We start from the raw sequence: 14,321 nt of genomic DNA, 5'->3' as shown, positions 1-14,321 counted from the left end.
TTCATCCTGGATTTCTACTTTGTCTTATCATATTTCATTATCTCCTTCTCCACAGTGAACCTTTCCTCCCACACTCAGTAGATATACTCTATACACTTAATATGAACTAAGTCTTCCTCAATCCTACTAAGTCTAAAGTGTTGGGATTCCTACTGTCTTAATTTTTATAGTTTGATCATATTACATATCTATCCTTATCTAAACGAATTAGTTTAAGACACAAGAGGCTTATACAACATTCAAATAAGGATACAACAGCCAAAGGCTTCTAGCAGTCATTCGGACCTGTACTTCCCTTCTTCTGTTTCTAATACTAACTCATTCCAACACATCTGACCTCATGCCTCTATATGACCACTGTGCTGAAATTAGAGAAAACCATTTCCTATCTATCACTAAGCTGATCTCTAAAGTGGCATACACATGCTGTCCATTAATCTATTTGAGAAGAGGTTCTGGTATTTTCCTCTTTGCACAATCCTAACAGATACATACCTATGTCATATGCCAGGAAATCGGCAGAAAAACATTTTGCACCGTTACTCAAGGAAGTGTCATTATGAGTGTTTCCTCCAAAAACAAGCATAGCTCCATTGATTAGGACAGCTGAGTGAAGGTATCTGGCAAACCCACTTTCTTTCAAAATAGTCCTACAGAATGAAATTCAAAGATGTATTACAAAGGATAGAGACCTCCCTGATTTCATAAATAAATACTGACTTTGTATATTAAAAGATGTTCTGGGAATTATGAGGGGAAAATACATATATTTTAACCACTTGCAAATAACTTCTAAAGTCCAATATTTTAAAAGGATATTTGTGAATCTTAATATCTCAGGATGCTTTGAGGGAAGCACAATATATATAGAATTTTTAATACTAATACTTTACATTTTGAATGATTTTTTACTTGTGAAGGTAGGAAACCAGTCTACTTCCAAGTACAGGATGAAGACACCATGGGTTTTTCTTTTTTTTTTTTTAATGCTAAAACAAAAGTTAAATATAGTAAATTTAGTCCAAAATACATTGGGTTAAAATTATAAAACTGATAAGGACTCCTTAATGAGCCTTTATGTTTATTAGAATTTATACACAAAGGTGCAGATACCATAAGTTAAAAACTCAATGAATTTCCATATGATGAACATTACCAAATAACCAGAACCCAGATAAAAGCATGGCTATTTCTACTTCAATGACCAGCTCTAATAAATTTTCATATGGGTTATAACTTATTTTTATGAGGGTTCCTTAGATGCACCCATAACGTGTGAATAATTAAAAACTGCAAACAGGGGCTCAGAGCTGGCACATCAGCTAGGAACATCAGCATCAGGCAGCTCCAGGAGGTCTAGGAACTCAGGCCTTCACAGGCACCTGTGCTCAGGCACACACGCGCACGCGCGCACACACACACACACACACACACACACACACACACTTAAAAATGAATCCTCTAAAATAGATTCTTCAGAAACAGTAAGATTTAATAAAGTACTGTAAATATATGCTCAGAATTATAAACTGCTCTGAATAAACCCATATATAAAGATGAACAGTAATATAAATCAGTACCTTCTAACAATCCTGATAAAAATATAAACATGGTAAACATTTATAAAATAGTTGGTTTGTATATAGACTCTAAAACCATGAATTTTTAATGTCATTTAATCCTTAAAGAATATGAGCCAGGCTTCCAGAGTGACAATATGCAGAGTTCCAGTCTCTCCAGGAAAAGAACTGTAATTAATACAAAATGCTTTCAAAGTCTCAGAAAATTTAAGATCAAATAAAACTTTATTAAGAGCAACATTAAACACTTAGTCAAGAATATCTACTAAGTTTAGTTAGGAAGTCAACAGTGAATCTGACCAGGTGGCTGGTACAGAACTGTGATGCCAGCTACTTAGAAGTCTAAAAACAAGGATCACAACTCAAGGCCTGCCTGGGCAATGTAGTGAACCCTTCTTCAAAATAAAAACACAGTACAGGTGTGCCTAGGAATATATAGGTCAGCTGTGAAGTACTTGCTTTGTATGCACAAGGCCCTGGGTTTAATCTCCACTCTTCCAGAACAGGCGGAAGGCCACAATCTCTAGGGGATTGAAGCAGGCACGTTCCTGTCTTTCTTCCCATTATCCTCTGGACTTTGACATACACCAACTCGGAATGACAGCTCTCTAGCCTGGAGGGGCACAGCCTGGGTAACAACTTTCTTTCCTTCCTTGGCTCCTAGCAGGTCAATCACAGCTTACTAAGAGTATTAGGCCACCACAATTCTCATGTTCCCCATACTTACAGAAGTTCTATTCCAGGAACAAGTCTCAGAAGTCTGGGTGAGTTCCCATGTTCAGCCCTCAGCATAGATGGGAGTAATCAACCAGGTTTATGAGGTTAAAGCATAGTCATATAATATTTATCCTACCTCACTCAATAAAGCAGAGGTTCTACGCCAGAGAGTCAAGCTTTAAAAGACCCCAGTCTACTGCACATAGTGCTCTGCATATAAAGCAATGGGACCACTCCAAAAAGAATCAGGTCACTGACCCACGCACCTACAATTCTTGAACAGTAATACAGAGGTTCTCCAACAGGAAGAGGGGCAGACATTTCAAAAGCTCATATATATATAAAGCTCATATATATAAAGATCCATGAGGAAATGTATAAAATCTGATTTAAAAAGGATCAAACACTTGAGAGGCTCTATGAGTCTGAGGCCAGCCTATCTACATAGCAATAGAGAACAATACATGAAGTCAACCTCAGATCTCCACATGCATGTACATAAACACACGTGCACCCACACACACACATGAACACACATGCAAGCACATAAGCATACCACATACATACATTACACTGATGAAAAGAACTAACCTAGAATAAATAGTAAACATACATAAAGAATATGATAAGCTCCCAGAGATAACATAGGAGAAAAATCTAGGAACTGAGTTTGATGATGAATTGTTAGAAGCACCAAAAAGCAAAAATCATAAAAATAAATTAATGAGGTCTTACTAATATCATGTTTACTACACTAGAAAAACTATTGCTCAGAGAATAAAAGAGTCAAGAACTGCCATAAAACATTTGCCATCGGCCCCAGAACTCACATCTGGACCAGAGGTGAGTGCCTGGGGTTATAGTCAGAGAGGCAAACGCCCCTGGGTCCCACCCCTGGGCACCAGCCATCCTGGGGAGGGGGGAGGACCTGCCCAACTTGGCCCCAGGTTCTGGCCAATCAGTGGGCCCTTTGGGAAGGCTCCTCTTTTCCAAGACTGCAGGCAGACCCTGCAGTCTCCACACCCTGCCCCCACACCCATTTGCCCTACACCCCAGCCATTTCCTGAGACTCAGAAACCAGCCCCCAGCTCCCATCCACCCAGAACTCCCATCTGGAACAAAGGTGAGTGCCTGGGGTCACTCCCAGAGGTCCTATCCAGGGACACCAGCCACTCCTGGGATGACCTGCCCAACTGGGCCCCAGGTTCTGGCCATAGGGCAGGATAACCCATCCCCACCGGAAAGGTCCCCCCTCTTCAAGACTCTCTGGTGAACCCTACAACCTCCACGCCCTACCCCCACACCCATCTGCCAGAGACCCCAGCCACTTATGGAGACTTTGAAACCAGCCCCCAGCTTCCATCCTGCCCCAGAACTCCCATCTGGACCAGAGGTGAGTGGCTGGGGTTGTAGTCAGAGAGGCAACCACCTCTAGGTCCCACCCCTGGGCACCAACCATCCCTGGAGGACCTACCCAACTTGGCCCCAGTTTCTGGCCATTCATCAGGCCCTTTGGGAAGGCTCCCCTTTTCCAAGACTGCAGGCAGACACTGCAATCTCCAAACCCTGCCCCCACACCCATTTGCCCCAGACCCCAGCCACTTCCTGAGACTCAGAGACTAACCCCCAGCTCCCATCCGCCCCGGAACTCCCATCTGGACCAGAGCCCCCAGCTCCCATCCGCCCCGGAACTCCCATCTGGACCAGAGAGACCCTCCGGTGGACACTACAACCTCAACACCTTGCCTCCACACACATCTGCCAGAGACCATAGCCACTTCCGGAGACTTAGAGACCAGCGTCCAGGCCCAGAACTCCCATCTGGACGAGATAAGGAGACTCCACGGACTTCCTGAGACACAGAGTCCAGCCCGCAAGCTCCTATCCAGCCAGCACTCTCATCTGGACCACAGCTCCCATCTGGCCCAGAGCTTCCATCTGGACCAGAGAGAGGCTCCCTAAATCTGTCAGCTCTCTCTGGACCAAGTACACTGATAAGACCAAGAATGAACCCAAGAGGAGATGGGCAGACGTCAAGGCAAAGGTACATATAACAAAATAAAGAGCAATACAGCATCAACAGAACCTAGCCCTCCTCTAACAGCTAGACCTGCACACCACAGAATAGAAAAAGAAGAAAACAACCTTATGAGTAACATCATGAAGAGGCTAGAGCCTTATATAGAAGAAATCAAAAATAAAGTGGAGGAACAAACAGACAAAAAATGGGAAGAATGCTATAAAAAAAAAAAAAAAAACTAGAGGAAAGGACAATTAAAGCAGAAGAAAACAATAAGTCCCTGAAAGAAAATCATGAAAAAGCAAGGGAAACAGTCCAAGACCTGAAGAGGGAAATAGAAAAAATGAAGAAGACAGTAGCAGAAGGAATGCTGGAAATAGAAAATCTGAGTAAACAAACAGGAACTTCAGATGCAAGTATAACCAACAGAATGCAAGAGATGGAAGAGAGGATCTCTGGTGTTGAAGATATGGTAGAAGAAACAGATTAATCAGTCAAAGAAAACACTAAAACCAACAAAGTCATGACACAAAATGTCCAAGAAATTTGGGACACCATGAAAAGACCAAACCTACCAATAATAGGGATAGAGGAAGGAGAAGGATACCAACTCAGAGGCACAGAAAATATATTCAACAAGATCATAGAAGAAAACATTCCCAACTTAAACAAGGAAATGCCTATGAAGATAAAAGAAGCCTGTAGAACACCAAACAGACTAGACCCCCCGCCCAAAAAAGGCCCCTCGCCACATAATAAACAACTAAACATACAGAATAAAGAAAGAATATTAAGGGCAGCAAAGGAAAAAGGCCAAGTGACTTATAAAGGCAAACCCATCAGAATAACACCCGATTTCTCAATGGAGACTTTGAAAGCCGGAAGGACCTGGACAGATATAATGCAGACACTAAGAGACCATGGATGCCAGCCTAGACTAATATACCCAGCAAAACTTTCAATCATCATAGATGGAGAGAACAAGACCTTCCAAGACAAAACCAGATTTAAACAATACTTATCCACAAACCTAGCCCTACAGAAAGCACTAGAAGGAAAATTCCAACCTAAGGAAGTCAGAAACACCCATGAAAACACAGGCAATAGATAACACCACAGCAGTAAACCCCAAAGAAGAGAAGTACACATACACTACCACCAAAAACTAAAAATAATAACAGGAACGAACAATCACTAGTCATTAATATCCCTTAATATCAATGGACTTAATTCACCTATAAAAAGACACAGACTAACAGAATGGATACGAAAACAGGACCAATCTTTCTGATGCATCCAAGAAACACACCTCAAACTCCTAAGAATAAAAGGCTGGGAAAAGACTTTCCAATCAAATGGTCTTAAGAAGCAAGCTGGTGTAACAATCCTAATATTCAAGAAAATAGACTTCAAACTAAAATCAATCAAAAGAGATGATGAAGTACATTACATACTCATCGCAGCAAAGATCCACCGAGATGAAGTCTCAATTCTGAATATTTATACCACAAACACAAGGGCACCCACATATTACTAAAGCTTAAATCACATATAAAATCCCACACATTAATAGTGGGAGACTTCAACACCCCACTTTCACCTCTGGACAGATCGGACAATGAAACTTAACAGAGACATAATGGTATTAACTGATGTTATGGCTCAAATGGACTTAATATCTACAGAACATTCCACCTGAACAAAAAAGAATATACCTTCTTCTCAGCATGCCATGGAACCGTCTCTAAAATCGACCACATACTTGGCCACAAAGCAAATCTCAACACATACAAAACAATTGGAATAACCTCCTGTGTTCTATCGGACCACCATGGTTTAAAGTTAGATTTCAACAACAGAAAAAATTACAGAAATCCTACAATCTCATAGAAACTTAATAATGTTCAACTGAATCACCAATGGGTTAAGGAAGAAATAAAGAAAGAAATGAAAGACTTCCTAGAGATCAATGAAAATGAATACACCACATACCTAAACTTATGGGACACTATGAAAGCAGTGCTAAGAGGGAAATTCATAGCACTATACGCCCACATAGAGAAGCTGGAGAAATCTCATGCTAGTGACTTGACAGCACACCTGAAAGCCCTTGAACAGGAAGAAGCAAAGTTTCCCAGGAGGAACAGACACCAGAAAATTATCAAATTGAGAGCTGAAATCAATAAAATAGAAATAAAGAGAACAATACTAAGGATTAATGAAAAAAAGAGTTGGTTCTTTGAAAAGATCAAAAAGATAGACAAGCCCTTATCCAAACTAACCAAAAGACAGAGAGAGAGTATCCAAATTAACAAAATCAGAAATGAGAAGGGGGACATAACAACAGACAATGAGGAAATCCAGAGAATCATCAGGTCATACTTCAAAAACCTCTACTCCACAAAACTGGAAAATCTAAAAGAAATGGATAGTTTTCTGGATAGGTACCACATACCTAAGTTAAATCAAGACCAGATAAACCATTTAAATAGTCCAATAACCCCTAAGGAAATAGAATCAGTCATTAAAAGTCTCCCAAACAAAAACCATCCAGGACCAGATGGTTTCAGTACAGAATTCTACCAGATCTTCAAAGAAGACTTAATACCAATACTCTTTAAAATGTTCTACACAATAGAAGCAGAAGGAATATTACCAAACTCCTTCTATGAGGCTACAATTACCCTGATTCCTAAACCAAACAATTATAGTGATATTTTATTTGTATTGAAATGTGATTTTATTTGTATGTTAATAAAGTTGCCTTGAGGTCCAAGCAAGCCAGAGCAGAAGCTGAGCAGTAGTGGGGCACACCTTTAATCCCAGCACTTGGGAGGCAGAGCTAGGTAGATCTCTGTGTGTTCAAGGACATAGCCAGCATGGCAGACACTCGCCTTTAATCTCAATACCAACCACAGAAGACCTGGAGGTCTGTACAAACAGGCAGTGACAAGGAGGTCATGTGGCTGGGTTTACAACCAATGAGAAAACAGAACAGAAAGTCTATAAAAAAGACAGGACATACAGACGTAGCTCTCTTGTGGAGAGGAAGAACAGCAGAAGCAGTGAAGAGTAAGGTTTTCTGCTTTTGCTCTGACCTGGTGGTTTTTAACTCTGCAATTGGTTCTGGGTTTCTTATTTAACAAGCCAGTTACATCTACAAACGAGGATGCAACAAAGAAAGAGAACTACAGACCGATCTCCCTCATGAACATTGATGCAAAAATACTCAATAAAATACTGGCAAACAGACTCCCAGAATACATCAAAACAATTATCCACCATGATCAAGTAGGCTTCACATCACAGGGATGCAAGGGTGGTTCAACATACGAAAGTTCGTCAATGTAATACACCATATAAACAAACTCAAAGAAAAATACCACATGATCATCTCACTAGATGCAGAAAAGGCATTTGACAAAATCCAACACCCCTTCATGATAAAGGTCTTGGAGTGATCAGGAATACAGGGAACATACCTAAACATAATGAAGGCAATCTACAGCAAGCCAACAGCCAACATCAAATTAAATGGAGAGAAAATCAAAGCAATACCACTAAAATCAGGAACAAGGCAAGGCTGTCCCCTCTCCCCATACTTATTCAATATAGTACTTGAAGTTCTAGCCAGAACAATAAGACAACATAAGGAGATTAAGGGGATACAAATTGGAAAGGAAGAAGGCAAGCTTTCCCTATTTGCAGATGACATGGTAGTATACATGAGTGACCCAAAATATTCAACCAAGGAACTGATACAGCTTATAAAAACCTTCAGCAACATACAAGATCAACTCAAAAAAAATCAGTAGCCCTCCTATATACAATAGACAAACAGGCTGAGAAGGAAATCAGAGATACATCACCCATTACAATAGCCACAAATGATGTAAAATACCTTGGGGTTACTCTAACTAAGCATGTGAAGGACCTATATGACAAGAACTTTAAGTCCCTGAAAAAAAGAAATTGAAGAAGATGTCAGAAAATGGAAAGATCTCCCATGCTCATGGATACGCAGGATTAACATAGTAAAAATGTCGATCTTACTGAAAGCAATCTACAGATTCAACGCATTCCCCATCAAATTACCAACACAATTCTTCACAGATCTGGAAAGAATAATACTCAACTTCATATGGAAAAACAAAAAACCCAGGATAGCCAAAAGAATCCTGTACAATAAAACAACCTCTGGAGGCATCACAATCCCTGACCTCAAGCTCTACTATAGAGCTACCGTAACAAAAATAGCTTGGTACTGGCATAAAATCCGACATGTGGACCAATGGAATCGAATTGAAGACCTTGACATTAACCCGCACACACATATAATTTTTGACAAAGAAGCCAAAAAATGTACAATGGAAAAAAGAAAGCATCTTCAACAAATGGTGCTGGCATAACTGGATGTCAACGTGTAGAAGGCTGCAAATAGATCCATATCTGTCACCGTGCACAAAACTTAAGTCCAAGTGGATCAAAGACCTCAACATAAGTTACTCTGAACCTGATAAAAGAGAAAATAGGAAGTAGTCTTGAATGCATTGGCACCGGAGATCACTTTCTAAATATAACACCATTAGCACAGACACTGAGAGAAACAATCAATCAATGGGACCTGTTGAAACTGAGAAGCTTTTGTAGAGCAAAGGACATGGTCAACAAGACAAAGAAACAACCTACAGAATGGAAAAAGGTCTTCACCAACCACACATCTGACAGAGGGCTGATATCCAGAATATATAAAGAATTCAAGAAATTAGACATCAAAATGCCCAACAGTCCAATTAAGAAATGGGCTATAGAACTAAACAGAAAATTCTCAACAGAGGAAGTTCAAATGGCTGAAAGACATTTAAGGAATTGCTCAACATCCCCAATTATCTGGAAAATGCAAATCAAAACGACTCTGAGATACCACCTTACACCTGTCAGAATGGCTAAGATCAAAAACATAGAAGACAGCTTATGCTGGAGAGGATGTGGAGCAAGGGGAACTCTCCTCCACTGCTGGTGGGAATGCAAGCTTGTACAGCCACTTTGGAAATCAATATGGCGCTTCCTTAGAAAATTGGGAATCCATCTCCCCCAAGACCCAGCTGTAGCACTCTTGGGCATATATACCCAAGCAATGCTCAATCATACCACAAGGGCATTTGCTCAGCTGTGTTCATATCAGCATTGTTTGTAATAGCCAGAACCTGGCTAGATGACCTGCAACTGAAGAATGGATAAAGAAAATATGGTACATATACACAATGGAGTACTTCTCAGCAGAGAAAAACAATGACATCATGAGGTTTGCAGGCAAATGGATGGATCTAGAAAAAATCATCCTGAGTGAGGTAACCCAGACTCAGAAGGACAAACATGGTATGTACTCACTCATAGGAGGATACTAGATGTAAAACAAAGATGACTAGACTGCTCCACAACTCCAGGGAGGCTACCTAGATAACAGGACCCTAGGAAAGACACAGGGATCACCCAATGACAGAGAAATGGATGGGATCTACATGAACAACCTGGACGACAGTGGGAGTAATGAAGGGCAAGGTTTGAGGGAAAGAACGCTTAGGGGAGCAGGAGATCCCAGCTGGATCAAGAACAGAAAGGGAGAACAAAGAATAACAGACCATGATAAATGAAGACCACATGGGAACAGGAATAGGCAGAGTGCTCGAGAGGTCCCCAGAAATCCACAATGATATATCCTCTGTAGACTGCTGGCAGTGGTTGAGGGAAGGCCTGATCTGACCTAGTCTGGTGATCAGATGACTAAACACGCTAGCAGTTGTCTTGGAACTCTCTTCTAATAACTGATGGAAGTGGATGTAGAGGAGGGACTTTAAGAGCGTGAATTGTTGAGACCAAGATTGGAGAGGCACAGGGACAAATAGCCAAATGAATGGAAACACATGAATTATGAACCAAAGGCTGTGGAGCCCCCAGCTGGATCAGGCTCTCTGGAAAAATGAGACAATAGAATAGCTTGAACTGTTTGGGAGGCATCCAGGCTGTGGGACCAGGACCTGTCCGTCCTTAGAGCATGAGCTGGCTGTTTGGAACCTTGGGCTTACACAGGGACACTTTGCTCAGCCTGGAAGGAGGGGACTGGACCTGCCTGTACTGAATCCACCAGGTTTAAATGAATCCCCAGGGGAGTCTTGGCCCTGGAGGAGATGGGAATGGAGGGGAATGGGGGAAGGTGGGAGCAGGGGCGGGAGGGGGAGGACAGGATAACCCATGGCTGATGTGTAAAATTAAAACACAAATATAATTAAAGAAAAAGAAAAGAAAAGAAAAAAAAAACATTTGCCACCTAAGACCTTACAAAAGAATGTTTTCCAAGTTATACAAAGAACCCTTAAGACGGAACAAATATTTGAACAGACACCTTCTCAAAGAAAGCACATGAATGTGAATATGTGAATAAAAATATGTTTCACTTTGTGTAATGTACACTAAAAAGACACCACTACACACCTATTAAGATGGTGAAAACTGAAAATCCTGGCATTGCTATAACCTAACAAGGATGCAGACTAATAAAAATTCCTATCTGTTGATGCAAGGAATAAAACACATCACTTCGGGAGATAATTTAGCAGCTTATTCACAGTACTAAAAATAATTCTAACGCACAACCAAGGAAATGTGTATCTTATTATTTACTAGTGAGTTGAAAACTTTGTTTCACCAAAGTACCTGCATGCAGATATTCATAACAGTTTCATATATAACTGACATAATTTGGAAGCCTTTGGCATATTCTTCATTATGTAAATGGATACACAAGCTGTTCTATCATGCAATGGAATACAATTCAGCAAGAAAAGGCACAGGCTACTACATATGAAAAGACATGGTGGGACGCTGGCTATATATCGCTGTGTGAAAAAAGCCACACTGCACTCTATACAATTCTGTTTATAACATTACAAAAAGTAATGGAGAGAATGTATATTTTGACACACACTGTGAAAATCGGCAAGAATGCCACAAAAGCAAGAGAACTACCTATGGCTCAGTTATACCATGCCCGGGGTCAAAGGACTCCACGTCAATTTACAACAGGGACAGGCACACCTACTTCATCTCAAGCTTACTCACAAAGTACAGACTCAGCCCAAGTGCAAAAAACAAGTGAACAAAGATGGACGACCTGGTCACACAGTGCAGTGTTACACTGCCATGAAGAAAATGGAATGTCATTTGCAGGGAAGCAGAGAGAGCTGAAGTTATTTAATTCACATTAAGTATTAATTCATATAAAAGTAAAATAAACCATATTCAAAAACACACATCACATGTTGTCTCTCCTGTGAAATCTAAAAATTACATAAGAACAGTAAAGTTGTTAGTGACATGGAGGGAAAGGAGAGTTGACAGACAGGAGCAGACAGAAAACAGGATCCAGTACATGGCATGCGCGTGGAAAATCACAATGAAACCCTTCGCATTCATAATTAACACATCATAATTTACAGGGTGTTTTACTGTACTAATAATACTGTTATAATAATTTAATGAATGATACTAATTTCATAGATCAATTCTTAAAAAAAAACTTAGAAAAACTTAATCAGGCTGAGACAATCTGAATATTCTTATAGTAACTTTGTAATAAATTTCATTGCTAAAATTCTAAAGGTAATATAAAAAGTTGCGTTTAGTTCTCTTAAAGGCTATAATTAAAAAATACTCAGGAAAAATAATTCTGATTTTATAAATGTGGTCTATAGTATTAAAAAGAATGCTCTCCAAATACATTTATGTAGCCAATATAGCATTAACATCAAATAATTAATACAAATAATTCAAGAGAAGCATGATCATATCTCATATATTAACAAAGATTTTTAAAGTTCCTCATCAAAATATTGGAAAACCAAAAACCAATAGTGATATTCGGCTAAAGCTGATTTAAGTTGAGTTACTAAAATAAATCATGATAATTAGCCACCTTACTTTGGGAAAAACATCCAATAACCAACTCTCAAAGGGATTTTGATACAAGCTACTAGCAAATCAAGAGAGGGAAGAAAAAATATGTTTAATCTAACTTTCCTAATAGTATTTTCTACATACACACTGTATTCTCATCATTTCTACTCACTGCTCACCCCACTGCAAGTCCTCCCATGTCTCCACCCCTCTAAAATTTATGACCTCTTTTTCATTAACTATTTTTGTTTGGTTGGTTGGTTTGGTTTGGTTTTTCGAGACAGGGTTTCTCTGTGTAGCTTTGCACCTTTCCTGGAACTCACTCTAACAGGCTGGCCTCGAACTCACAGAGATCTGCCTGGCTCTGCCTCCCAAGTGCTGGGATTAAAGGTGTGTGCCCCCACCGCCCAGCTTTTTCATTAACTATTATTCCAAGCGTGTGTATGTGCACACACACACACACAACCTTCTGCAACCACTTAGTGTTGCTTTGTGTGTGTATATGTGTTTTAAGGCTAGACAGAGGGACTGGATAAGCTATCAGGGACTGATCCCTAGAAAAGACAATCCCTCTCGCAGCAGCCACTGATTAATTGACCGTAGTTCATCTATGGGTCGGGGCCTCTAAGATTTCTCATCCACACTGGCATGTCAACTGATGGTATCATCATGCAGGTCTTATTCAGACCTATACTTTTTATATTTCATAGGTACAACTTCCCTGCCATAAATAGATGTCACTATAAACAGATGTTACTGTCTCACAGCAGACATCCTGGACCCCTGGCTATTAATCTTTCTGCCCCTTTAGGTGAAGGGTTACAATGTATTTGTATCAATCAGGGCTGGGCACTACACTGTCTTTGTTCTGTTAATTTTGACTAGTTGTAGATTTCTGTAATGGTCTCTGTGATGGTTTGAATAAGAATGACCCACCTAGGCTCATATGAATGCTTTCCTCCATCACTATTTGAGCAGATTAGGAGTTGTGGCCTGTTGGGGGAAGTGTTACTAGGCGTGCACTTTGGGGTCCCAAAGGCCCAAGCCAAGCCCTGTGTCACTCTCTTCCCACTGCCTGTGGACCCAGATGGAGAACTCTCTTCAGAGCAATAAAACACTGACTAGGACAGTCTCCATCTGCTGGAAAAGAAGCTTCCCTGATCATGGTGAGAGCTGTGTTCATTTGTAGGTGTAAGGGGAGGTTTTTAGAATAAAGCTGGAAATGATAAGTTTAGGAAAATGGAGGTAGAGGGCTCTTCTCCGGGCCCCATGACTTTACCAGTCAGAGGTTGTTGGCTAGGGTTACAATACCAGGGATTAATCCCTTCCTATTGAGTGGGCCTCAAATCCAACTAGACATCTGTTGGTGCTGCCATTACTACATTATCAGGGATATACTGGACAGCTGGTCATCATTGGACTTTAGACTGCTTTTTCGTATACACTGGTATTAATCCTCTATTAGATGGATAGTTGACAAAGAGTCTCTCCCACTCTGCAAGCTTCCTCTGCATTTGGTTGATTGTTTACTGTGCCATAGAGAAGCTTTTTAGTTTTATTAGGTCCTATTTGTCCTGAGCCAATGGAGCCCTATTCAGAAAGTCCTTCCTACACTCTATCCTGTAGGACACTGCCTGGGTTTGCTTCCAGCAGTCTCGGGACTTCAGGTTTCACACTGAAGTCTCTGATCGATCCATTTGGAGTTGATTTTTGTATAAGGTGACATATTTGTTAAGATTAGTTTTTTTTTTTTTTTAACTTTCTTAATAACGGTTTCTATAAAACCCACAGAGACACAGCTCTTGCTGGAGAATGACTGGAGGTATTTCTCTAAATCTGAGGAATAAAGAGACGTATTAATTAACATCACTTCCCTCTAATCTACACTGAGATGAGGGTGCAGTGGGCATGAAAAGACAAGATTAAAAGCTTTGAAACACAAAAAGGGAATATTCAGGTTATCCATATAGAATCTGATCAACTACTATTAAAAAATCTAAAATACTTGCACAGAAATGACTAAAATCAGCAAGTCTGATATAAAACATAAA

At 40.2% G+C, this 14,321-nt stretch overlaps 1 protein-coding gene across 2 annotated transcripts in view; it reads right to left on the bottom strand.

Annotated features, from left to right (window-relative positions):
• Nucleotides 1-14,321, bottom strand: part of Atrnl1 (attractin like 1) — a 577,179-nt gene that overhangs the window by 504,970 nt on the left and 57,888 nt on the right. For both annotated transcript variants that reach the window (XM_036173756.1, XM_036173764.1), the window contains exon 10: nt 496-650. In XM_036173756.1, the coding sequence (XP_036029649.1) occupies nt 496-650 (155 nt within the window). The remainder of the gene's footprint in view (nt 1-495; nt 651-14,321) is intronic.

The sequence above is a fragment of the Onychomys torridus genome, chromosome 1 (assembly GCF_903995425.1).
Source record: "Onychomys torridus chromosome 1, mOncTor1.1, whole genome shotgun sequence".
Taxonomy (NCBI): domain Eukaryota; kingdom Metazoa; phylum Chordata; class Mammalia; order Rodentia; family Cricetidae; genus Onychomys; species Onychomys torridus.
The sequence above is the reverse complement of the archived record's forward strand: the minus strand, read 5'-3'. Positions and strand labels throughout refer to the sequence as shown.